The 26,451-nt window shown below is 37.4% G+C and overlaps 1 protein-coding gene across 1 annotated transcript in view; it reads right to left on the minus strand.

The window, feature by feature from the left end:
- Positions 1-15,905: 15,905 nt before the first annotated feature.
- The window catches only part of MROH9 (maestro heat like repeat family member 9), a 97,628-nt gene continuing 87,082 nt past the window's right edge, over positions 15,906-26,451 (minus strand). The window contains exons 20-21 of the mRNA XM_060141844.1: positions 17,768-17,830; positions 15,906-16,249 (exon numbers count right to left, since the gene is read on the minus strand). Of these exons, the coding sequence (XP_059997827.1) occupies positions 15,906-16,249; positions 17,768-17,830 (407 nt within the window). The remainder of the gene's footprint in view (positions 16,250-17,767; positions 17,831-26,451) is intronic.

The raw sequence follows: 26,451 nt of genomic DNA on the forward strand, positions 1-26,451 counted from the left end.
TATGGCAGCTCTAACAGCTAATACAGAAGGTGTCAGGGTTTTGGAAAGATAAGAGGTTGAGATTCCAAAGCAGGATTGCTTGTGTTTATATGAATGGTGGGGTAATTCCTGGTGATAACAACATCCAGGGTGTTGCTGTGGGACTGGGGACTGAAGTCATAAGGAGGTGAAAGTCACTGGCTGCAGAGAGAGCAAAGCAGACAGTATAAAGGTAAATAATTCAGAACCAGTATTATGAGGTAAGAAACTGAAAGTTAATTGATGGCAATTGAGGGATCAGTTTACAATGTGCTTTGTAAATATCTTTTATAACAAAAATGGTCATGAGATAATAAATGTGAAAGTGCCTTTTTATTTCAAATCATAAAATCTCTGAATCCTGGTATGCACCAGTATAGCATGAACTGATTTATTTGCCTTATAAAGTACTCTCTTCCTTCGACTTCTCCTTCCCTTTAAATTGTTTGATAGGGCAACTAAATTATATGGGTAGAGCGTTCCCAGGGACAGCAAGAGCCTGGCATGGAGCATGGTGTGTTTGTTGAACTGGTAGGTGACTCTGCAAGGAGAGTGCCCTCAAATTGTCCCTTCCAGTAGTACGCTTGCCAAGTTATCTGGGCCACCTAAAGTAAACAACCTTAGCAATAACAGAAAGTTACCAACCCACGTAAGCAAAGCCTCCATCCTGAATGTCCACAGTCGCCTGATGCCACTGTATTTCTCAAGCAGGTAGGCTCAAATTCTTCATCCAAGCAACTCCAAGAAGAGTAGCTCTCTTAGCCATAATCTTCTGTGGTAGGGAAAAAGCAAATGAGCTTTGCTCTGATACATCCAGTACTGAGATGTCCTTTTCCGGTTTTACACCCTAGGCACGTGCAGAGTAAAAGAGGCTGCTGGAACAGCTCACTCTCATTCACATTTCTCCCCCTTCCCTACTTTATTTTTTTTCCCTACAATACGCCCCGTCAGCCAACACTGTCTATCTTTTATTTATTTATTTTGTTTACTGTCTATTTTCCTATTTTCTGCTACAATATAAACTTCATCAAGGCGAGGATTCCTTTTGGTTTTTTTCGCTGCTGTATCCCCAGCACTTAGAACAGTGCTGGACATACAGTAAACACTCAATGGTAATGTGAGCTGAAAACCCTAAGAAAATATATCCCTTTGCCCCCAACTCCAAGAGTCCATTTTAACCCATTCACCAGGAGGTTGATTTGGGAGCTAGTTTTTGGGTCTCTCTAGGGTCTGAGGAAGAGTTAAGCCAAGTGAGGCATTCTGAAGTTTTTAGAGGACTAATGCTGTGCTTGCACTGGAGCAACAATGCTACTTGGAACTGTTTCATTTATGTAGCAAGTATGTTTCCCTACAGTGACCTGTGAGCATATCATATAAGGGTCTGTAACAATTCACTCTGAGTCTTAGTCTCCTCCAATGCAAAACCATGATAATAATACCTACATTACAATGATGCCCTGGGGATTAAATGAGGTATATGTGGCATTACCCAGTACCCTACAAGCATTCAGAGTAGAACATAATTCTTGAGTCCCTGCCATGTGCCGGACACCATATTAAGAGATGTACATGCATTGCTTCTAATCCTCACTATAGTCCTGCAAAATAGATGTTATCTCTTCCATTTTACAGACAAGCAGTATAGCTCAGAGCAGTTTAAATGACTTCACAAGTCACAGTGATTTTTAAAAAAATTTATTTACCTATAGTTGATTTACAGTGTTGTGTTAGTTTCAGGTGTACAGCTTCAGATTCTTTTCTATTATAGGTTATTACAAGATACTGAATATAGCTCCACGTGCTATATAATAAATCCTTTTTGTTTATCTATTTTATATATACTGGTATGTATCTATTAATCTCATGCTCCTAATTTATCCCTCCCCTTCCTGTTCCCCTTTGGTAATCATAAGTTTGTTTTCTATGTCTGTGAGTCTGTTTCTGTTTTATAAATAAGTTGATTTGTATTATTTTTTTAGATTCCACTTATAAGTGATATAATATTGTCTTTCTCTGTCTGACTTACTTTACTTAGTATGATAATCTGTAAGTCCATCCATGTTGCTGCAGATGGCAATATTTCATTCTTCTTTTTCACATTGTTAATGTTAAATCTCAGCACTTTGGGCACAGATATTTTACATTAACTAGGCTGGCCCTGTGGTATACTCAATATTACTAAGCTACAGCTAGCTTAACATTTCAAATCACAAGCTATGCCAAAATGTGCGTAATGAATCTGGAAATCTGTCTTCTTTTCAAATCTGATCGTTTTAAGAATAGTACTCCTTCATCCTCCCCGGTAGAGCATGGCTGGATTTGACAAATTTTTCTCTATTGTCTGGTCACTGGTGTCAAGATTATGGAAAAATTATAGAATTTCTTAGAGAAACAGCAGAGAATGAACCTTATTATTTTAGCATAGACTTAGTATTATTTTGGTCACCTGGAACTGTGAACCATGAACAAAGGTTGGGAAGCTGTCAGGGCTGTTTTTTCTTTCTCAGTTTATTTATGTTTGTCTTCCTCCAGGAGATTGTGAGAACCATGAAATCTAAACTGTGCCTCCTGTTTCTAGTGCAGTGGCTAGTGCTAGTAAACATATACTTAATTGAATAAAAATAGAACAAATAAATGACGATGAGGAGTCTTTTCAAGCTGTATTTAGTTAAATAGTTTAAATTTATGCTTTATATATGACTTTAATGCTGGTAAGAACAGAGATTTTAGTCCCATCTTATGGATTCATATACCATATTTCTTTGGGGAGTGACACAGTGGTTTGTTTTCTCCCAATAGTTATAGAACCAATTCCCATATATTCAGTGAATCTGTGCCAGGTGTTAGAAGAGCATGACAAGCTTAATAGTCATAGTAGCAAACACTTTTACTGCATTTACTATGCGCACGGTTCTGACCACTTTACCTTTGTGATATCATTCAACACGCAAAACAACACTGGGAGGAAGGTACCATGATCATCTCGATGACAAATAAGGAAATCGAGGCACTAAAAACATAGTCAATCACCCAAAGAAATAATTAGCTGTGGAGCTAGGATTTGAACCCAAACGATTTGGCTCCAGAGCCTAAGTGCTTGTTCACAACTTTATAAACCCTCCTTAAATCAACGAATTCACAGTAAATATGAACAATGATAATAACTATATAATGGGATAATATTTTGATAATTAACCAATTTTTTTGTTCTCAGTATCCCCCGAACTTTATGATCTTTTCCTTCCTTCCAACAGCAGCTACAACTTAGTGCCCTCAGGAAAGGCATAACAGAATAGAACACAATAAACAAAAATTAAATTGTGAGCTCCGGACATAAAAGATATGAAAGGACATAATTTTGTCTCATCCATCAGGCCAGGTGAGCTTGTCTTCTCAGTGGAGGAGAGAGAACTGGAACCTCTGGTTCTAGCCACCCGTCCCTTAAGTTCCCTGCATGGGAGAGAGGGAGAAATGCAGATCTGTGACAGAGAACCTGAGCCTCGCACCCATCCTTATAGACCCAGGAAAGTACATGGAAGCTGGTAAGACCCCAGACCTTCCCTGGCCCAACATGGAGTGGGAACAGTAGAGCATAAAGGGCAAAACGCCTTAGGCAGCCCTACCTAATTTCTCACAGTGGTGGTTAGCAGCAGGAACTGATTCTTTATCATATGTCAAAGAGGCGTGAGTGGCAGAGAGAGCTGAGTGTCATGAGATCTTGGCATGGGAATGAACAAGGCGCAATCCATCCCTAATGGATTGATGGGGTTCAGGGCAGGCCACCCCCAAATATATCACTTTGGCATATTGATTATTGTTAATTGAAGTTACTTGAGAAACAGCTGGTGCAGAAAGGACATTCCGACCCTCCTCTCTGTCCCCCTGAAATCAGAAAATAAATCTCTCGTGTGAAAGTTACCCTTCCTGCGTTAGGAGGTAGAAAGACCTCCTTTTGCCAGAGACAGGGAATTCAGGGCTGTGAAGTTATGTATCTCTGCTTAGTTTCTTCAATAATTAGTACCCAAGCCTAAGTTTCTTTGTCTTGTCAGTTCTTCACAAATTTATTGTTTCTTTGTCTAAAACTTATTAAAGCTGCCTGCTTTGATCATTTCTTTGAGTTTCACATTTCTATAAACTCCTGTACATATGAAATTAACATTTTATTTTCTCCTCTTAATTTGTCTCATGTCAATTTAATTATTAGACCAGTCAAAAAAACCTAGAAGGATAGAGGAAGCAGTTTTTCCTCCCCATCAGGAGGAATGACTGAACACCTAACAGACATGAGGCAGTCTCAGAGATGTCATTGTGGAGATGCTGGCTCAGGACCAGCTGCATCACTCTTCTGTGCCCCCTGCCCAAGCACCTGATGGCTTGGTGCCACGTGAGCCCCTGAAGATCAGACCCACAGGGTGAAGCTGGGGTAGCAACCTGAATTAACTGAGAAGACGTTTCTGTTACCAGGCAGAAAGGGAGGGCTTGTGATAAAAACTAAGTTGTTATAGACAAAAATGCAGGTAACATATTAAACTAAATGTCTTGCATATTAGAATTTGTGCTTGTGAATATTCTTCAGTACAGTAAGTATCATTTACTGTTGGATGTATGCTAAGAACTGTGCCAAGTCCTTTATAATAGTTTTTTCATTTAGTCCTCATAATGAATTTAGGACAGGGGTTCTATTTGTGTTCCCCCATTTCACATTTATGGGAATTGAGGCTTGTAATAGGCAAGTCACTTCCCCAAAATTACAACTGGGTCACAGGGTAAGGAGTCAGTTTCTGTCTCACCAGATCCAAAGCGTCTGCTCTTAAATATTATATCAGTTCCTCAGATTTATTTTCTTAGAGTTGAAATAGCAGAAATTTGGGACTGATCTTTATCACCTTGCTTCTCTTACCCTTATGTTCGATTTCAAGACCTATGGAGTCTACGTCTAAGATACACATTGACTCCATCCACTTCTTTCTGTTTTCCCTGATAGCACACAGCCCACATTACTGTCAAAGCTGCCACATACCAGAGGGAAGCCTGCAGACCATGGAAAGCTGGTCTGCCTTCACAGAGTTTCACAATGTCTTAAAAGGGGGGAATTGCGAAAGGTACTTACACATTTCAGGCGCTGGAATTATCAAAGGGATGTTTTAAGACAGAAGAAGAAAGCAAGGTCTTGGTCAGAATTTGTGAACTTGGCAGGAGATGCTGGTCTTAGGAAAGCATGAGTCTATGCAGTTACTACTAGAACAGCTAATCAGTGGTCTTCTCCTGGAGCATGTGGGTCGCAATGAGCTGGTAACTATTTGACCTTGGTTTGTGGTACACATCCTAGTTGGGATGCTTTATCTATCTCATGAGTCGCAGCATAGTTCACTACCTCCACCTCTTTCTTGGCCTTGTGTAACAGCCCGATTAGTCTCCCTGATTTCACACTTTCTCACCTCCAATGCTGTCTTGACAAAGCAGCCAAAGCGATCTTTCTTAAAACCTCAGATTGGATGTCATTTCCCTGCCTAAAACTCTTCAATGGCTTCTCATTAAACTTGAAATAAAACACCAAATTCTTGGCACAGACTTCACCCCTGTCAATAATTCCAGTATCATCCTGTGCTATTCCTCCTGCACACACTGTGCTCCATCAACCCTGGCCGTCTTTGTTTCTTTTTCTTTTTTTTTTTAATTTTTATTGGAGTGCAGTTGATTTATTTTGTTTCTTAAATGTGCCAACTCATTGCTGCCTCCATCCCTTCACACATGTTCCAGCTGCCTGAGTGATCTCCAGTTCTTCCACTGCTACATTCCTTACAACCCCCATATCTCAACTTAAAGAAACCTCTCAAATCCACCTTTCATAGTAGGTCCCTTTAGATCACAGAGTGCAATGTATTTCCTTTCATAGCATATGTTAACAATTTATAATTGTATACTTGAAACCGTGCAACTCAGATTGGGACTTGAACCCAGCCAAAACCCAGATTGGGACTTGAACCCACGGTCTTTTAACTGAGATCACACACCTGGTCTCAGGACGTAATGAAGCTCAGGTTCTTGATGTTCTCGTTGCAGAAAGAATTCAGTGACAGACAAAGTGATAGGTAAGAAGTAGATTTATTTAGAGAGAAACACACTCCACAGACAGAGCGTGGGCCATTTCAGAAGGTGAGAGGCACCAGGGTATAGGGTTTTCAGGGTATAGGGGTGGGTAATTTCACAGGCTAATGAGTGGGAGAAGTATTCCAGCTATTTTGGGGAAGGGGTGGGGACTTCCAGGAATTGGGCTGCTACCCACTTTCTGACTTTTTATGGTCAGCCTTGGAACTGTCATGGTGACTGTGGGTGTGTCATTTAGCATGCTGATGTGTTACAGTGAGAGTATACTGAGGCTCAATGTCTAGTGGAAGTCAAAATGTCCACTATCTTGGACCTGTTGGTTCTAACCAGTTTATGTCATCTCCTTGGGCTATGTCAGTCTGTGACCAGCTCTTAATTAGGAAAGGTAACAAACCTAAAGTTTATTTTTAAAAAAATCTTAAAAAGGAATATATCCTATCTACAATGAATAAAGTTGTTGTGAAGATAAGAGATGTAAAATGTTTTTGATAATCAGGATCTTTGTATGAATAAGATACTGTAACCACAAAGTGTGATGACCTCATATGATAAGCCTCATAAGATTAGAAGCAACAGAGCTTATCAGTCAAGAGTTGGGTGGGTTAGAGTCAGGAAATCTGGGTTAGAACCCTTGAACTTCATGTACTAGTCGTGTATCCTTGGGCAAATTAATCTCTGTCTTTGTGCTTTCATTCCTTTGTCTATAAAAAGAGAACAAAAAAATTACCTTCAGAGGTTGGAGATGAAATCATATAATACATATAAAGTGCTTGGCTCTTGGGAAGAGTTTACTCAAAGAGTTCAGTAAAAGTTCATTATGCTCAGCTTTAGATATAGAAACATAATTTGGGGAAGGGAGTGGGAAACCAATAGAACCTACAAAGACAAGCAGGTATCTGTTACTTTGTAATCGTGGCAAATTAAAAAAATTACGAAGAAATTTTGGAAGTCAATGTTAATGCTTTGAGAGAATAGTATTAAAAATATATTTCTTCATTTAGTAAAAACAAGTGTTTGAAATACCTGTAATATCCTCTGAATGTGTGGATTCTGCTTATTTTAAACTTTTCTGAAGTAGTTAGATAATATTTCATTGTTGGGGTTATTTTATGATTTTCAGTAAACACATCTGTAAAGTGTAGAACAGTTTAAGAGCAAGGAATGACCTAATATACTCCCAAACTCCAAGATGTTTTGTAACGATTTATGCAATTAATATTGCATGCATATCAGGCCTTATTGATTTATATCCTCAGTATCTTCCTGAAGAACGCTGTGAATTACCAAACTCATTTATTGTAGTGGTTGTCATGTTCATTTTAGCCACTGTTGGCTCAGAAGACTCCTATTACTTGTGGGTTTTCCTCCATTCATCCCTTCTCTTCAATTAAAAAGTAATTTTTGGGGGGGTTACACTTGGCCACAGTTACACCCCTTAATGGAATACTTTCCTCTGTAGCTGATAGTTTGTGAACATATTTGGGACAAATTTCATATATGCTGGTGGTAAAAAGGGAGAATAAAAGGAATGGAGAAAGGCATTAACTGAAATCAAGCTGTAAAGAAATAGGACTCCAAAATATCAGCAATTAAATTCCCTGACATTGTGGGACAGCTTGGTGTTTCTGGCCTCATGAATATATTTCTAAGTTGTGATCCAGTTGCAATCAATATATTATTATAGAATTGCAGTTCCCATGTCCTCTGACAAAGGACCTCCAAGAAGAATATTTCCTACCATTCTCCTTTCTATAGATTCATAGTTCCACTAGATTTTCTGTCTATGTCTTGGTGAAGTGGTGAAAGAAGAGGGCAGGAAGGGAGGTTTCCTTGAAGAGAAATCAGCAGAGTCTAGTGAAACTAGAGCATTAAAAGCAAAAGCAAAACAAAAAAAAACAGGATCAAAATACAACTTTACTCTTGTCAGTCCAGTGGAAGTATTTTTCCATTGTATATTGGGCCAGACCACGGGAAGCCACACTTGACTAAGGAGTGGGGGTATCATGTCACTCAGAGGTCACAGAATTGGAGCTAAGAGCAGTAACTGGATGAGACCATTGTCTTCCTCAGGGAAGGGGTATGTTTTGGTTGAATAGAAGAGTTGTGTTATGTTTTACATTCTCCTCCAGAAAGGATCCTTTAGACTCATTTATTTGTAGACACAATTGAATGCTACCTCATTATGCTACTGCTTCTTGAGATACAGTGTTTGCATTTTAACAGAGTTGTTTTTATGGCAAAGGGTAAAGATTTAAAAGTGTAATTTCAGGCTTTAGGGACCTGGGAGTTTGGAGAGGGGCTGTATTAATTAGAGTGAAGACTAAATCACTGCAATAGAGAGATCTATAAATGCAAAGACTAAAATAGGTAGTCATTTATTTCCCTTTAATGTAAAAGTCCAGCATGGGTAGGACCTGCTCTGAGAAGCCATCCAGATATCCAGGCTGTTAGGGGCTTTTCCATATTCCAAGGGGCATAGTATATTATTATTTTCTGCAAGTTTGAAGCTGAGTTCCACATCCACATTCAACCATCAGGAAGGAATAAGGCAGATTTCCTTCTTAAGCAAGTGATTAGGCTAAAGTCTTATACTTTGCTTCTGCTCACCTTCTATTGGTGAGAACTTTGGCCACCCAGAGACCAAAGGGGACTGGTCTCTGGTTGATTAGCCATGTGCCTATGCTGGGTAATTAGCTGACTCAGCTATGGAGGGCTTTCCTTTGCCTTGAATTATTTCCTGAGACCTGCCTTATATATTCCACCACCACTTGACTCCATATTCAGAAGTTATATTTTTTATTCTTTGAAAAAAATGAAGATATCTCAGTTGCTATGATAGTCATAGACATAATAGCTGAAAACTTCCCTAACCTGGGAAAAGAAATAGACATCCAAGTCCAGGAGGTGCAGAGAGCCCCATACAGGATTAACCCAAAGAGGAATACATCACGACACATTGTAATTAAAATGACAAAAATTAGAGAAGGAGAAAGAGCAGAGAGAACCAGTAGATGATGGAGGAGGTTACTGTAGTAGGTTGAAAGTGAGGAAGAAGTCCTTGGTCACCAGCCTAAAGGACTTTGAAGAACATGTAAATATCACAGAATATCTGACCTTTTACAAAACCCTCAACATTTGTATAAGGTCCACTATACTTGTTGCTATGTCTGTTTCTTTGGGAGGGTGGGGGTTGGAGAAGGGTGAGGAGTTATGAATTGGTTTGGTTTGCTTTGTTTTGTAGAAATCTAGGTAGGTATATTAGTTTCCTATTGCTGCTTTAACAAATTACCACAGATTAATGCCTAAAAACAATAGCAATTTAATATCTTATAGTTTTGGGGTTCAGATGTCCAAACTGGCTTTCACTGGGCTGAAACCAAGGTGTTGGTAGGACTATGCTCATTCTGGGAGCACTAGGGGAGAATCCATTTCCTTGCTTTTTTCAGCTTCTAGGTTTGCATTCCTTGAATTCCTTGGCTCCTGTTCCTCATCTCCCTCTTCAAAGCCAGCATCATTGCATCTTCAAAAATCTTTCCTCTCTAACTTCCACCTTCCTCTTATAAAGACCCTTCTGATTACATGGGGCCAGCCCAGATAATACAGTTTCCTCTCCCTGTCTCAAGATTCTTTATTTAATCATATATGTAAACTTCCTTTTCCATGTAAGGTAGCATACTCGTAGATTCTGGGGATTAGGAATTGGAGGATCCTGTGGAGGATGGAAGAAGATATTCCATGCAAATGGAAGTCAAAAGAAAGCTGGAGTAGCAATACGCATATCAGATAAAATAGACTTTAAAATAAAGACTGTTACAAGAGACAAGGAAGGACACTACATAATGGTCAAGGGATCAATCCAAGAAGAAGATATAACAATTGTAAATATTTATGCACCCAATATAGGAGCACCTCAATACATAAGGAAAATGCTAACAGCCATGAAAGGGGAAATTGACAGTAAAAGAATAATAGTGGGGAACTTTAACACTCCACTTACACCACTGGACAGATCATCCAGGCAGAATATTAATAAGGAAACATAAGCTTTAATGACACAATAGACCAGATAGACGTAATTGATATTTATAGGACATTCTGTCCAAAAGCAGCAGAATACACTTTCTTTTCAAGCACACATGAACATTCTCCAGGATAGATCACATCGTGGGTCACAAATCGATCCTCAGTAAATTTAAGACAATTCAAATTGTATCAAGTATCTTTTCCAACCACAGCGCTATGAGATTAGAAATCAATTACAGGAAAAAAAACCCTGTAAAAACCACAAACACATGGAGGCTAAATGATACACTACTAAATAACTAAGAGCACTGAAGAAATCAAAGAGGAAATAAAAGCATACACAGAAACAAATGACAATGAAACGTGATGACCCAAAACCTCTGGGATGCAGCAAAAGCAGTCCTAAGATGGAAGTTTATAGCAATTCAATCCTACCTCAAGAAATAAGAAAAATCTCAAATAACCTAACCTTACACCTAGAACAACTAGAGAAAGAAAAACAAACAAAACCCAAAGTTAGTAGAAGGAAAGAAATCATAAAATTCAGAGCAGAAATAAATGAAATAGAAATGAAGAAAACAATAGCAAAAATCAATGAAACTAAAAGCTGGTTCTTTGAGAAGAAAAATAAAATTGATAAACCTTTGCCAGACTCATCAAGAAAAAAAGGGAGAGGATTTAAATCATAAAATTAGAAATGAAAAAGGAGAAATTACAACTGACACCTCAGAAATACAAAAGATCATAAGAGACTACTGTAAGCAACTATATGCCAATAAAGTGGACATCCTGGAAGAAATGGACAAATTCTTAGAAAGGTACAACCTTCCAAGACTGAACCAGGAAGACATAGAAAATATAAACAGACCAATCACAAGTAATGAAATTGAAACTGCAATTAAAAATCTTCCAACAAACAAAAAGTCCAGGAACAGATGGCTTCACAGGCAAATTCTACCAAATATTTAGAGAAGAGCTAACACCCATCCTTCTCAAACTCTTCCAAAAAATTGCAGAGGAACGAACACTCCCAAGCTGATTCTCTGAGGGCACCATTACCCTGTTACTAAAAAGCAGACAAAGATATCACTGAAAAGGAAAATTACAGACCAATATCACTGATGAACATAGATGCAAAAATTCTCAGCAAAATACTAGCAAAAAGAATCCAGGACTTCCCTGGTGGCACAGTGGTTAAGAATCTGCCTGCCAATGAAGGGGACATGGGTTTGATCCCTGGTCCAGGAAGATGCCACATGCAGCGGAGCAACTAAGCTGCTGTGCCGCAACTACTGAGCCTGTGCTCTAGAGCCCATAAGCCACAACTACTGAGTTCATGTGTCACAACTACTGAAGCCCATGTGCCTAGAGCCCATGCTCCATAACAAGAAAAGCCACTGCAATGAGAAGCCCGCACACCACAACAAAGAAAAAGTAGCCCCCTCTCGCCTCGACTAGAGAAAGCCCGTGCACAGCAACGAAGACCCAATGCAGCAAAAAATAAATAAGTAAGTAAATAAATAAATTTATTAAAAAAAGAATCAAACAATACACAAAAAGGATCATACACCATGAACAAGTGGGTTTTATGATCAAGGATCATACACCACGATCAAGTGGGTTTATCAAGGATTCTTCAATATATGTAAATCAATCAATGTGACACACCATATTAACAAATTAAAGAATAAAAACCATATGATCATCTCAATAGATGCAGAAAAAGCTTTTGACAAAATTCAACACCCATTTATGATAAAACTCTTCAGAAAGTGGGCATAGAAGGAACGTACCTCAACATAATAAAGGCCATATATGACAAACCCACAGCAAACATCATTCTCAATGGTGAAAAACTGAAAGCATTTCCTCTAAGATCAGGAACAAGAAAAAGATGTCCACTCTCACCACTATTATTCAACATAGTTTTGGAATTCTTAGCCATGGTAATCAGAGAAGAAAAAGAGATAAAAGGAATCTACACTGGAAAAGATGTAAAACTGTCACTGTTTGCAGATGACATGATACTATACATAGAATACTAAAGATGCCACCATCAATGATGCTAATCAATGAACATGGTAAAGTTGCAGGATACAAAATTAATGCACAGAAATCTCTTGCATTCCTATACACTAACAATGAAAGATCAGAAAGAGAAATTAAGGAAACAGTCCCATTTACCACAGCAACAGAAAGAGTAAAATACCTAAGAATAAACCTACCTAAGGAGGTAAAATATCTGTACTCTGAAAACTATAAGACACTGATGAAAGAAATCAAAGATGACACAAACAGATGGAGATTTTTCTTGGATTGGAAGAATCAGTATTGTGAAAATGACTACACTATCCAAAGCAATTTACAGATTCAATGCAATCCCTTTCAAATTACCAATTGTATTTTTCACAGAATTAGAGTAAAAAATTTTACAATTTCTTTGGAAACACAAAAGACCCTTATAGCCAAAGCAATCGTGAGAAAGCAAAACGGAGCTGGAGGAATCAGACTCCTTGACTTCAGACTATACTAAAAAGCTGCAGTAATCAAGACAGTATGGTACTGGCACAAAAACAGAAATATAGATCAATGGAACAGGATAGAAAGTCCAGAGATAAACCCACGCACCTATGGTTACCTAATCTATGACAAAGGAGGCAAGAATATACAATGGAGAAAAGACAGTCTCTTCAATAAGTGGTGCTGGGAAAACTGGACAGCTACATGTAAAAGAATGAAATTAGAACACTCGCTAACACCATATACAAAAGTAAACTCAAAATGGATTAAAGACCTAAGTGTAAGACCAGACACTATAAAACTCTTAGAGGAAAACATAGGCAGAAAACTTTTTAACATAAATCACAGCAAGATCTTTTTTTGACCCACCTCCTAGAGTAATGAGAATAAAAACAAAGATAATCAAATGAGACCTTATTCAACGTAAAAGCTTTTGCAAGCAAAGAAAACCATAAATGAGACAAAAAGACAACACTCATAATGGGAGAAAATATTTGCAAAAGAATCAACTGACAAGGGATTAATCTCCAAAATATAAAAACAGTTCATGCAGCTCAATATCAGAAAAACAAACAACCTGATCAAAAAATGGGCAGAAGACCTAAATAGACGTTTCTCCAAAGAAGACATACAGATGGTTAAAAAGCACATGAAAAGATTCTCAGCATCACTAAATATTAGAGAAATGCAGATCAAAACTACAGTGAGGTATCACCTCACACCAGTCAGAATGGCCATCATCAAGATATCTACGAACAATAAATGTTGAAGAGGGTGTGGAGAAAAGGGAACCCTCTTGCACTGTTGGTGGGAATGTAAATTGACACTGCCACTATGGAGGTTCCTTTAAAAACTAAAAATAGAACTACCATATGACCCAGCAATCCCACTACTGGGCATTACCTTGAGAAAACCATAATTCAAAAAGACATATGTACCCCAGTGTTCATTGCAGCACTATTTATGATAGCCAGAACATGGAAGCAACCTAAATGTCCATTGACAGATGAAAGGATAAAGAAGATATGGTACACATATAAAATGGGATATTACTCAGCCATAAAAAGGAATGAAATTGGGTCATTTGTTGAGACATGGATGGACCTAGAGACTGTCATACAGAGTGAAGTAAGTCAGAAAGAGAAAAACAAATACCATATGCTAACATATATATATGGCATCAAAAAAAAATAAATGGTTCTGAAGAACCTAGGGGCAGGACAGGAATAAAGTCTCAGTTGTAGAGAATGGATAGACACAGGGAGGAGGAAGGGTAAGCTGGGACGAAGTGAGAGAATGGCATTGATATATATACACTACCAAATGTAAGATAGATAGCTAGTGGGAAGCAGCCCCATAGCACAGGGAGATCAGCTCGGTGCTTTGTGACCACCTAGATGGGTGGGATAGGGAGGGTGGGAGGGAGATGCAAGAGAGAGGGGACGTGGAGATACATGTATACGTATAGCTGATTCACTTTGTTATACGGCAGAAACTAACACAACATTGTAAAGCAGTTATACTCCAATAAATATATTTAAAAAAAGGAGAAAAACAAATATTGTATATTAATGCATATATGTGGAATCTAGAAAAATGGTACAGGTGAACCTATTTGCAAGGCAGGAATAGAGACACAGATGTAGAGAACAAACGTGTGGACACAGTGTGGGGGGAGGAGGGGAGGGATGAATTGGGAGATTGGGATTGACATATATACACTATCGTGTAAAACAGTGAGCTAGTGGGAACCTGCTGTATAGAGCAGGGAGCTCAGCTCAGTGCTCTGTGGTGACCTAGATGGGTGGGATGGAGGGTGGTGGGAGGGAGGTCCAAGAGAAAGGGGATATATGTATACATAAAGGTGATTCACTTCATTGTACGGCAGAAACTAACAGCATTGTTAAGCAACTCTACCCCAATTAAAAAAAAATAGAGCACTGGAAATGTATCTCAGATATATCAGGGTTCAATTAGAGAGGCACAACCAGAGGTTTGACTAAGCAATTGTGGGAGCGGGTTAAGAAGTCTCTGCAAAGTTGTCATCTTCACACTTTGTGCTGGAGCTCAAAGTCTGCAGGGCAGGCAATTGGGAAAGGCGTGTGGGTGTGAAGTGGAGAGCAGGGACAAGGTAGAACCCACAAGCGTGTGACTGTATCAGTCTCTTGTTGCCTCCAACACTGATGATGTTGATGATGCAGATGTCCTGCAGGAGAAGCTGGTGTCCTTTGTCAACATTACTAAACCCACCTGGCCCAGAAGTCAGAGAAGCTGAAGAAGGACCCAAGGGAAGGTAGAATGGCTGCTGCCCCAACTCCCAGCAAGGCGAGCTGGCAGAGAAATGAGAACATGTGTGAACTGCAAGTTGACACATTCCAAAGCCACAACATCTGAGTCAACAGAGGAAATGGGGCTTTCATCTACCAGCAAGTAATTCCCTGTGGCTGAAGTGGTTTATGCTAGGGTGGGATGCAGGGGTGGGAGGAAGGTAAGGTGAGATGAGTGAAAGATGAGCCTGGAGCCTTAAGTCAAGCAAGATCACTGCAGTTCAACATTTATATATCAACTTCCTTATAAACCAGGACGAAGTGTTAAACTGGATCCTGACGGCCATGGGAACCACTAACTATGTTGACTCTCCAATTTTCATTTCAAAAAGTTTAAAACCATTGGCACAGCACAATCTTCCCCTCAGGTCTCAGCTCTCCCTATTCTTTCCTTAACCACCTGTACCCACAACAAACTCTCCAGCTTCCCCCAACACTCTTCTTGCCTCAGTGTCTCTACCTGGCATAGTTTGCCTGCTCTAAATCCTCTTCCCCTGCAAGCTCCATTTCTTCCTTTGTAAATACCGCCCTTGGCAGCATTCATCAGAGCAGGGTGTAAATAACCACACTGTGTGTCACTAGACTGTGGCCTTCCTGAGGATGGGAACCTTGTTTACATCATCCAGATAGCGTCACTATCTAGCATAGTGTCTGGCACTTAGAAGATGTTCAGTAGCTATGTATTGATTAATGCAAGCTCCAAGAGCTTCTCATCAAACACTTTGCTTATATGTTTTTTCAATTTTGTTAGTTGCTTTGATGAAGTAAGTCTTCTAATCACTGTCAGACAGAGAGAGGCAACACATTTCTATATTTGAGTAGAGAATCAAGAAGAGACAGTAAAGGCTTCTAGTGTCCTTCTGAAAAGCATCTACAAACGGACTCAAGTTATCAAGAGGGAAAGGAAAATCATTCCTCTTCGGAGGTGTGCTCCAAGGCACTCGTGAACCTTGCATTCTTTACCGATACATCTTTGTTCTTTACCAATACGTCTTCATAATTATTGTCTGTAATGGCTTCCTTATCATTCTTGGTTTCTTTAATCCCCATAGGACTGCCTGTCAGGTCCTTGGGAAGGTTATAATTATAAAGAGGCTTCAATTTTTTGATGTAGATTAAGTTAAACAGTCTTCGGAAGCTCTGTTTAATATTTGAGGAGGTCAGTCTATGGGCTGTTTCCATAAAAATTTTGTTTGTTATTTTTGCAAACTCCCTGATCACAGGATCTTCATCCCCAAGCACTGGGTCAATAGCTGTAACAGCAGAAAGGCCATTAATTCAAGGCATCACTCTCATAGTCTGAGAAGCTCTAACCCTAAATAGCCTCACCACCTTTCACAAAAGCCCCCCTCCCCCAATTTTTGTTACTTTGACAAATAGCATCCAGGAAGTTTTTTATCCTCTGTCCTCACCAGACCTCATTAAAAGAAAAAAGGAAATATTCACTAAGTGTTTACTGAGTGCCTGTTCTGTGCTGAGCATTCTGGTAGACAGCATAAACATATATTCATGAAGAGGTTCAGTATTGCTCATAATAATGAAAAAAGTGGAATCAGTCTAAATGTTCATCAATATGAAAGTGCTTAAAAATTAGAGATATCATAAAGTGAAGTAGCACATACATATTAACATGATGATGTAGACCCATATTTCTTGGCATGAAAAGATGTTTCTGACACATGAGTAAGTGAAAAAGTTATAAAACAGTTATGATAGTTTTAAAAATAAATAGGTAATAGTTTATATTCTTTAAAAATATCTGCAATAAGATATATACCAAAATACTAATATCATTATATTCATATGTTGAGCTTGTGGGAAGTTATTATTTTCTTTCTTAATAAAAAGAAATAGAGAAGGAAAAAAGGACAGATATAGAAAAGAGAGAAAAAGTAGAAGGAACAGAAGGAGGAGGAAGAGCGAAAGAAGAAAAATATTCTGAGTGACATGGAGGGAGTGCTTAGTATTTAGCCGGCAGTCAATAAATATGAATGGATAAAAAAGGAAGATAATGATGTGTCAATGTAGATTCATCAACTGTAACAAAGGTACCACTCTGCTGGGGGATGTTGGTAACTGGGGGAGGCTCTGCATGTGTGGGGGCAGGAGGTATACAGGAAACCTCTGTATCTTCCACTCAATATTTCTATTAATGTAAAATTGCTCTAAAATATAAAGTCTATTACCAAAAAAGGGAAGGAAGGCAGCCACCTTATTTTCTGCCTCCCCTGTTTGTAATTCTGATCCTGAAGGGGAAATAGGCAGAGGCTAAGAGAGAGATGCTGAAGATCCAAACATTTTGAAAGAATAAACATTACCCTTCTTTAATTTCTTCTGGTGCAAGTGTACATTGCTCTCCACTAAAATGTAAATCCTCTGAGGGAAGGGACTTTGCTTTGTCTGCTGCTGTATATCCTGCAGATAGAATAGTGCTGTCACATAGTAGATGCTGGAAAAATGTTTGTTGAATGGATTAATGAGTGAATGAATTCTTAACTCTCTGTAGTTCCTAAGGACTCTAGGATAATAGTTAGGTCTCAACTAATGAGAGGGACAGATGGAGAGATTGAAACAGAGAGAGAAAGAATAAAAAATAAAGAAGATGTCCCTTAACCCAGTCCTTCCACTGATTTCCCCTTAACTGCCTAGCTACCTCTACCACCCTCTTCCCATCCCTGGCATCACTATAGAGCTCAGATATAAACTGAATCACAAACAGTGAAGTTATTTAGGCCTATACATAAAGATTTCATTATAACTTCAACACTTACCCTCAAGCATGACTTGAATTTCATCTCTGAGCAGTAAATGGCCACCCAATTTTGCCAAGTACCCTATGCACAAAGTAAAATTAAAGTTACTCCAAAATACGTTATGAAAATGCATCATCTGATATTATCTGGCTACCTTCGTTGCTTTCTTCAAAGCAAAGCATCTCTAGATTATCCTTGAATCATCTTTTAGTGCTTTCAAATAATTATTAATAAAATTCTTTATTGAGATATACATGTGTTTATAAATGTGCAGAAATCATAATTGTACAGCTCAATAAATGACCACATAGTGAATACGTCTAGCTACCACCTAGGTCATTAAATAGAATATTACTATTTTCCTAGGAGGCTCCCTCATGCCCTTTGCAGCCTCCTCCTTCACCTTTCAGAATACATTCTTTTGCTCAACGTTATATTGTATGATTCATCCATGTTTTTAAACATAGCAATAGGTCATTCATTTCCATTGCTACATGACAGAGGTTGGCAAAGTTCTCCTGAAACACAGCCATGCTTATTGGCTCATTTGCTTATGGATTATCTACGGCTGCTTTCACCCTCCAACAGCAGGGTTGCATCGTTGCGACAGAGACCATATGGTACTCAAAGCCTGAAATATTTACTATCTGGTTCTTTACAGAAAGAATTTGCAGAATGCTTTTATATGATATTCCATCTTATTAATGCAGCAGTTTTTAGCCATCCTGCTTATGATGGACAATGTGTTGTTTCCAATTTTGGGCTATTATGAATAATGATGTTATTGTGGGCATTCTTGTACATGAATTTTTGCGTAGATTTGTGTGCATTGCTGTTTGGTATATAGCTAGGAGTGGACTTATTGGCTAATGGATGTGCTTATGTTCACCTTTAATCATTACTGCAGAACAGTTTCCAAGGTGGTTGTACCAATTTTCACTCTTACATTTCCATTGCTGTACATCCTCTCTAACACTTGAAATTGTTAGTCTTTTACTTTCAGTCAGTCTCATGGGTTTGGTGGTATTATTTTTGTATATTTATTGGCCACTTGGATATTTCTTTTTTTTTTTTGCAGTACGTGGGCCTCTCACTGTTGTGGCCTCTCCCATTGCGGAGCACAGGCTCCGGACGTGCAGGCTCAGCGGCCATGGCTCACGGGCCCAGCCGCTCCGTGGCATGCGGGATATTCCCAGACCGGGGCACGAATCCGTGTCCCCTGCATTGGCAGGCGGACTCTCAACCACTGAGCCACCAGGGAAGCCCTGGATATTTCTTTAGTGAAATGTCTGTTCAAGTAAGTCACTTGTTTTTATATTGAGGTGTTTTTAAATTATTTATTCTTAGGCATTTTAAATTCTGGATACTAATCTCTTAGAATATTACACCCATTACAAATATCTTCTCCTACCCCAGGGCTAAACTTTTCCATTTGTATTGTTTTTTTTGGTTTTTTTTTTTTGATGAACAGAAGTCCCTAATTTTAATGTAGTCCAATTTATGGTTAGTGAATTTTGGAGTCCTGATAGGGAATCTTTGCTGTCTGAAAGTCATAAAGATATTCTCCCATATTTACTTCTGGAAACTTTATTGTTTTACCTTTTCACATTTTTGGATTGCAAGCCCAACTGGAATTATATGGCATAAAATAGGGGTTGAGATTACTTACCTATGAAATTAATCGAGCATCATTAAGAGAAAAAAAACAAAGTCCTTTCCCTAATGCTTTGCAGGGTCATTTATATCGTGAATTTTGCAGGGGTCAGTGTCTTGACTCCATTCTAACATTGTGCCACTTCCATAGTACCTTAATGTAAAATGGGTCTTGATATCCAGTAGTATAAGTTCTTCAACTTTGTGATTCTTCTTCAGATTATCTTGGCTATTCTCAAATCTTTAAATTTTCATGTAAAAATTAGAATCAACTTCTCAAATTTCACTCACACACACACACACACACACACACACACACACACACAAAACCTCTGGTGAAATTTTGTTTGGGGTTGTATTGAATATACCGAACAGTCTGGGGAGAGTTGACATTGTTACAATACTTAATTCTTTAATCCATAAACATGATATATCACTCTATTTAAGTCTTCTTAAAAACTTCTCAACATTTTCTAGTTTTTTTGTGTATCAGTCTTGTACATCTTTCCTTAGTTTTATTTTGAGGTATTTGATGAATTTTGGTACAATGCATTAGGCATCAAAAAATCGATTTTCTAGTTGTTTATTGATAGTGTGTAGAAACCCAATTGATCTTTGTATATTGATATTGTATATAGAAAACTTGCTAAATTTATTTAATTCCAGTAGTTTTTCTGAATTCTTTCCAGTGTTCTAAATACTCAATTATTTATCTGCAAATTTTGGAAGTTCTATTTTCTTTTTTCCAGACTTATACATTTTATTTCTTGTTATTACCTTATTTTAGTTTTGGAAAATTTTTGGTCATTATCTCTTCAACTATTTATTTTGTCTCATTCTTTCCCCACTATCCTTATGGAATGCATATGTTAGACCTTGTAACCATATCTCATATTATTATGCTCTGTTCATATTTTCCATTTTTAACTCTTTGAGCTTTGATCTTGAGGCTGAATATTTTATTCTGACATTTCTAATTCTCTTTATCTCTTTTCAGTTCTTTCTAGTCTGCTGCTAATTTTACCCATTGAGTTCTGCATTCCATCTCATTATTTAATCTTTTGAACATACTAATCATATTTATTTTAAAGTTCCTATCTGATAAATTTCAATAATTGCATATACTAGATTGTTTCTATTTTTTTTCCTTGTAATTAAAAAAAATCTAAACCTCTGGTTATTTTTGATTAAATCTCAGCTATTTTGTATACAATTTTGTGTAGATACTTTTAGGCTCTGGGCAATTTATCTTCTCCCAGAGAGGATTTATTTTTGCTTTTTTGGCAGGCAGTTAGGCTAGAGGTATATCCCCTTAATCCAACCAGGGAGTTAGATATTCAAAGGTTCAGTAATTTTAAGAGCTGGCCTATTTTTAGTTTACTCTCACTCTTAGGGTAGAGACATCAGGGATCCCAGCTGAAAACTTGGGGGTATTTACCAGAGTTCCTCCTCATTGTCAGTCCACTCCAAGTTTTATTCCTCCAGCTCTGTGAGACAGCTTAAGTTTCTGCACAGTTTATCAGCCTCCCAAATACCCTTTTTGCATTTAGAATTGATCTATAAATTCATAAAAGAAAATCTATAAAGGAAAATAATCCCCAAATCTCAGGCCTACTTCTTTTGGTTTTTCTACTTTCTCTTCACTGCCTTTATAAAAGCTCTTACATGTTTTCAGATAGATTTAAGAAATATTTTTATTGCTGTTCTTATTATCCTCATTTTCCATGTGATAAAATAAAAGTTCATAGAGATTAAGTAACTTGGTGAAGGTCACACGGCTAGTGGGTGTTCATTCTGAGATTTCAATGGAAACGTATCTACTCTCACCAATATTTCACACTGCCTCTGCTTCAGTCAAAATAGTGACCACAGAAATCACAATAATACATTATTTTCATAATACAATTTACAGATAGTAAAGCTCAAGATATTCTTATTGACAGGTGGAACATGGACTTAAAAATTTAAGAATAGGGCTTCCCTGGTGGCGCAGTGGTTGAGAGTCCGCCTGCCGATGCAGGGGACACAGGTTCGTGCCCCAGTCCGGGAAGATCCCACATGCCACGGAGTGGCTGGGCCCGTGAGCCATGGCTGCTGAGCCTGCGCATCGGAGCCTGTGCTCCGCAACGGGAGAGGCCACAACACTGAGAGGCCCGCGTACAAAAAAAAAAAAAAAAAAAAAAATTTAAGAATAATGTTTAAAAACAAAGCCCTGTGTTGTGGAGGTATCCTTAATTGGCATACTTTTGCTTAAGTTTGTAAATCAATGCAATTCCTTTCAGAATTAGATGGCGGGTACAAATAATGAATGAAAATTTCTTATGCTAGAGAGTACTAATTTCCCCTGTTGTCAAATTACTTCTTTATCTTTAGTTCTCTTACTAAAACTACCAATTTTTAGCTGGACACGTGGCCATCTAGCAGATGACTAGACTTTTAAGACTTCTTTGCAGCTAGGTATGGCCACATCTATGTTCTGGGCTAATGAACATTTAGCAGAAGTTACAGTTGCTCTTTAAAGAGATGCCTGTGACCTCTTGATATTTTCCCCTTTCCAATTGAAGTGGTTGCAGGAGATGGAGGAAACATCTTGGACCTGATGTAGGAAACTGTGTGATGAGAATACTAGAGCAACAGAAGAGCTGACACTAGTCTACGTATACTTGGATTGTTAAATGAGAGAGAAATAAGCTACTATTTTGTTTAAGCCGTAATTATATTTGGGTCTTTCTTATACTGTAGGAACTTCAGAAATACAACATTAGCACCAAAGGAGCAAAACAGGTGGTAAAATTAGGCAAAAACAACTGAAAATTAAATGACTCTACTGAAATGGTGTTTTTGAAAGTTACAAATGAACTTTCAAATAGAATTTGATGTTTTGAAAGTTTTGAAACACGGCAGACTAACCACAATGCCAACAAGGTGCACGTGGAAGAATACAGTTAGTAGTGGTGGGGAGCGTGGGGACAGGAACTACAAGCTCCATCCACAAGCAGTCAGCTCTGCTCAGTTGCTACCAGGCAGAAATGCAGGTTCAGTGTAGCCTTATCTCCTCCCCCTATCAAATAATTGGAAATACAGATACTTATGCGAAAACTCTTAAATTTGGCAATTGTGACACACTGCTAGCTGTCAATCTAATATCATTGTCCCCTTCTTGCCCAATAAAAAAAGTGCCAAGCAGCTCTTGCAAATGATGGTGGCATTGTGACAGTTCTGGTCATTGGGAGGTATAAGATGAATCACTGGTTGGGATTTTGAAGAAAGCCTTGTAAAATTAGGTTGACCCAGAGACACCTTTTGCCCTTTACGTTTTTCTTTCTCCTTGGTGTAACACTGCGAAAATACTGAGGGTAATCAGAAAACACAAATAAGGATACAAGTCACATGCTAAGGATGATGGTATTATAAAGCCAATGATGCAATGAATATCTACATGCACACATCACTTCTCATATGTGACTATATCAGAGGATAAATTCTCTTGAGAAGAGATTATTAAGTCAAAAGAATATGCATTTCACATTTGGATGGAAATTACCAAACTGTGCTGAGATTGTAGTAATTTACACTCTGACCAGTAATGTGTTTGCCTACTTCCTGCAACCTGGACAAAACTATGTAGTATAATCATTTTTGTTCTTTGTCAGTTTGATGGATGGAAGCACTTTATCAATTCAATTTGCATCACTTTTTGGATGAGGCTGTGAAAATTTTATGTATATGAGCCAAGTAATTTTCTTCATGTACTTTGTCCGTTTTCCTAGTGGGTTGTTTGGCTTTTCTTACAGATTTGTAAGGATTCTTTAGACAGTAAGAATTCATGCACCCTTTATATGTGATAAGTGCCATAAATATTTTATTACAATTTGGCTTTTGACTTTGTTTATAGTGGTTTTGCCTTGCAAAAATATTTGTTTTTACATAGTTTGTCAATCTTTTATGATTTTTACTTTTACTTAGAATGATCTTACCTACCCCATGATTATAAAGCAAATTCTTCTACACTATTTTATCTAATCTTATTTATTATTATGGTTTTATTTTTAGCATTTGAGCCTTTGACCATCTGGAATTTATTTAGTGTAAAGAGTGGGATAGGAATAAAATAATTTTAAAAATTCCAGATGGCTCACCATGTGTCCCCAAACCATTTAAGGAATATTCCATATTTTCATCACTATTACTTAAAGCCAGTGATTCACTGTAAAATATTGCATGTTTTGGCAGTTATTTCTAGACGGTATTTTGTTCCATTTATCTATCTATTCATTCCATGTGATTTTAATTACTGTAGCTATATTAATATCTGATAAGGTTAGTCCTTTCTCATTCTTTTTTGGTTAGAACTTCCTGGATATTCTTGCATGGTAACTTTTCTATATTAATTTTAAAATTAGGATGTCAATTTTGAAAAAAAAAGCCCTATTGATATTTCAACGGGCATCTTATTCCATGTATAGATTAATTTAGGAAAGGACTGGCACATTTACAATTTTGATTCTTTCCTAAAATATGGTTTATACCTTTCAATTTATTTAAAATTTTTTTGTGTCTTTCAGTAATGTTTGCAGGTTTTCTTCATAGAAATACTGCATACATTTTAAAGTTTCTTTTTAGATCGTCCTTCCTTCCATCTATTCAATACATGACTTCATACACCTAGAATTGATTTTGTGTAGGGTGTCAGGTAGGAATTTGTGTGTGTGTGTGTGTGTGTGTGTGTATTCCCATTGTCCTAGCACCTTTTATTAGACAGCCCATCATTTCTGATCTGATATATACTACCAGTTCTGATCTTTTATATTAGGTGTTTGTATATGTGTGGATCTGTTTCTAGGCTTTCTATTACAGTTTCACAGTTCTTGTCTTTCCTTGAGTGAGTAACGGATTGTCTAAAATTTGTTAGTTATATCTTCTTATGTTGGTCTTTTGCTCTTCCACATACATTTAGAATCAACTTGTCAAGATCTATGAAATTATCTGTTGGTATTTTTTATTATAACTGGATTGAACTTATTGATCAGTATTTCTCAGTAGGGGCTCTGGGGTTTCTAGATGGGATAATTTGTGACTAACACTGTTACAATTATTACTGAATATTAAGCATACTCCTGTAACATTAAATGCATTAATGGACATTAAATGCTATACCAACCTGAAAGCAAGCTGGCAAGGGAGATTGGGAGATGTAGACCATAGAGGTCAGTTTTTGAGGCATAGAGAAATGTAAAACATAGTGAAGAATGGATTGGGAGCTGGAAGTCCTACAGTTAAGTAGATACTGTATGTCCTTATGTGATAGTTTATCCATTCCTTCTTTAGTTGGCTGAATTCCATCCATCAATGATTTCTTCAAGAAGGATTCATGGTAATGAACTTATGCTGAGTTTTTATGTTTTAGAAATGTTTTCTTATTATTTTTATAGTTGGATATAATTTTGATAAGTATAAAATTCTTCAGTCATAATTTTTTTCTACTTAGGATTTATAGGCTCTGTTCTACAACATTTTAGAGTTGAATACTGAAGTGGAGAAATCTAATGCCACATTTATTTATTTTGTAACGTATAGGTGACTTTTTTTTTGCTCAACGGCACGATGAATTCTTTAACTCTGAAGTTCTATAACTTTGTTAGGAAATGTCTTAATGTTTCATTCTGTATAAAACATTTCTTGAACAATTTTTACCATCAGTATATTTAATCAAATTTTTTTTAGTTCTTAAATTCTATCTTTGAATACTTTTTTCTGTCTAATTGTTCATTTTTCTTCATGGATATTATCTATGCATATTTGCATTTCTTTCATCTATCTTCTATATCTATCACTGCTCCCTAATTTTTCAAACTGTTTCTTGTTGGCTTATATTTTATTTTGCTAACATTTTTCAACCCTTTCCTCCTTGTTCCTTACTGGGTTATCAACAATATATATTTGCTCTTCCACTGGCTGCAATGAAGTTTTTTGCAATGGTTATATATTTTTTCTTACACTTTCCATCATGCTTTGAAAGCTTCTTTTACTTTTTGAAATTCTCTATTTTGCCATATATTTTCTTGAACATATTAATCAGTTTTTAAAACATATATCTCACATCTATGTCAGATAACTTTAGTATCTGGCTCTCCTGATGTTCTCCTTCCATTGTCTATTTTTTAAAAAAAATTTTATTGGAGTATAGTTGATTTACAGTGTTGTGTTAGTTTTAGGTATACAGCAAATCTCCTCCTAGAGTAATGAAAATAAAACAAAAATAAACAAATGGGGTCTAATTAAACTTAAAAGCTTTTCCACAGCAAAGGAAACCATAAACAAAGCAAAAAGACAACCCTCAGAATGCGAGAAAATATTTGCAGAGGAAGCAACCAACAAGGGATTAATCTCCAAAATATACAAACAGCTCATGAAGCTCAATATCAAAAAAACAAACAACCCAATCAAAAAATGGGCAGAAGATCTAAATAGACATTTCACCAAAGAAGACATACAGATGGCCAAAAAGCACAAAGCACATGAAAAGATGCTCAACATCACTAATTATTAGAGAAATGCAAAGCTTACTCTTCATGTGTTCCCGATATCCCATTATATATTCCCTGTGTGCTTATATCATTAGATTTTTATTTTAAAAAGTTTTGGATTCATGAATATATTTACCATGATTTTCAACTACTCTGTAGAAACATTTTCTAAAATTTGATTTTCTTCTTTGTGGGAAGTTTGTGGAAATTTCCAGTGTAGAATTCCGAATAGCATGAATTCTTTATGGTTTGAAATAAAGTTCTTATAATACAGGGTTCTCTGTGTGTGTGTGTTCCTCTACTCCACTCTGATCAACACAGATCATGAACTGTAGTGCTGATCATAATACAACTTGTCTTCTACCCTGACTAATGACAGACTTTTCTGTACAAGAATAATGTGACTAAGTATTTCCTCATTCCTTGGGGCCCCAGCTATTCAAGGATGCCAAATGGGGTCAAGGGAAGATCCCACTACCAAGTTGGGAATTCAGTTCCTATCATTCCAAATAAAGGATTATT

This window comes from Lagenorhynchus albirostris, chromosome 2 (assembly GCF_949774975.1).
Source record: "Lagenorhynchus albirostris chromosome 2, mLagAlb1.1, whole genome shotgun sequence".
Taxonomy (NCBI): Eukaryota; Metazoa; Chordata; class Mammalia; order Artiodactyla; family Delphinidae; genus Lagenorhynchus; species Lagenorhynchus albirostris.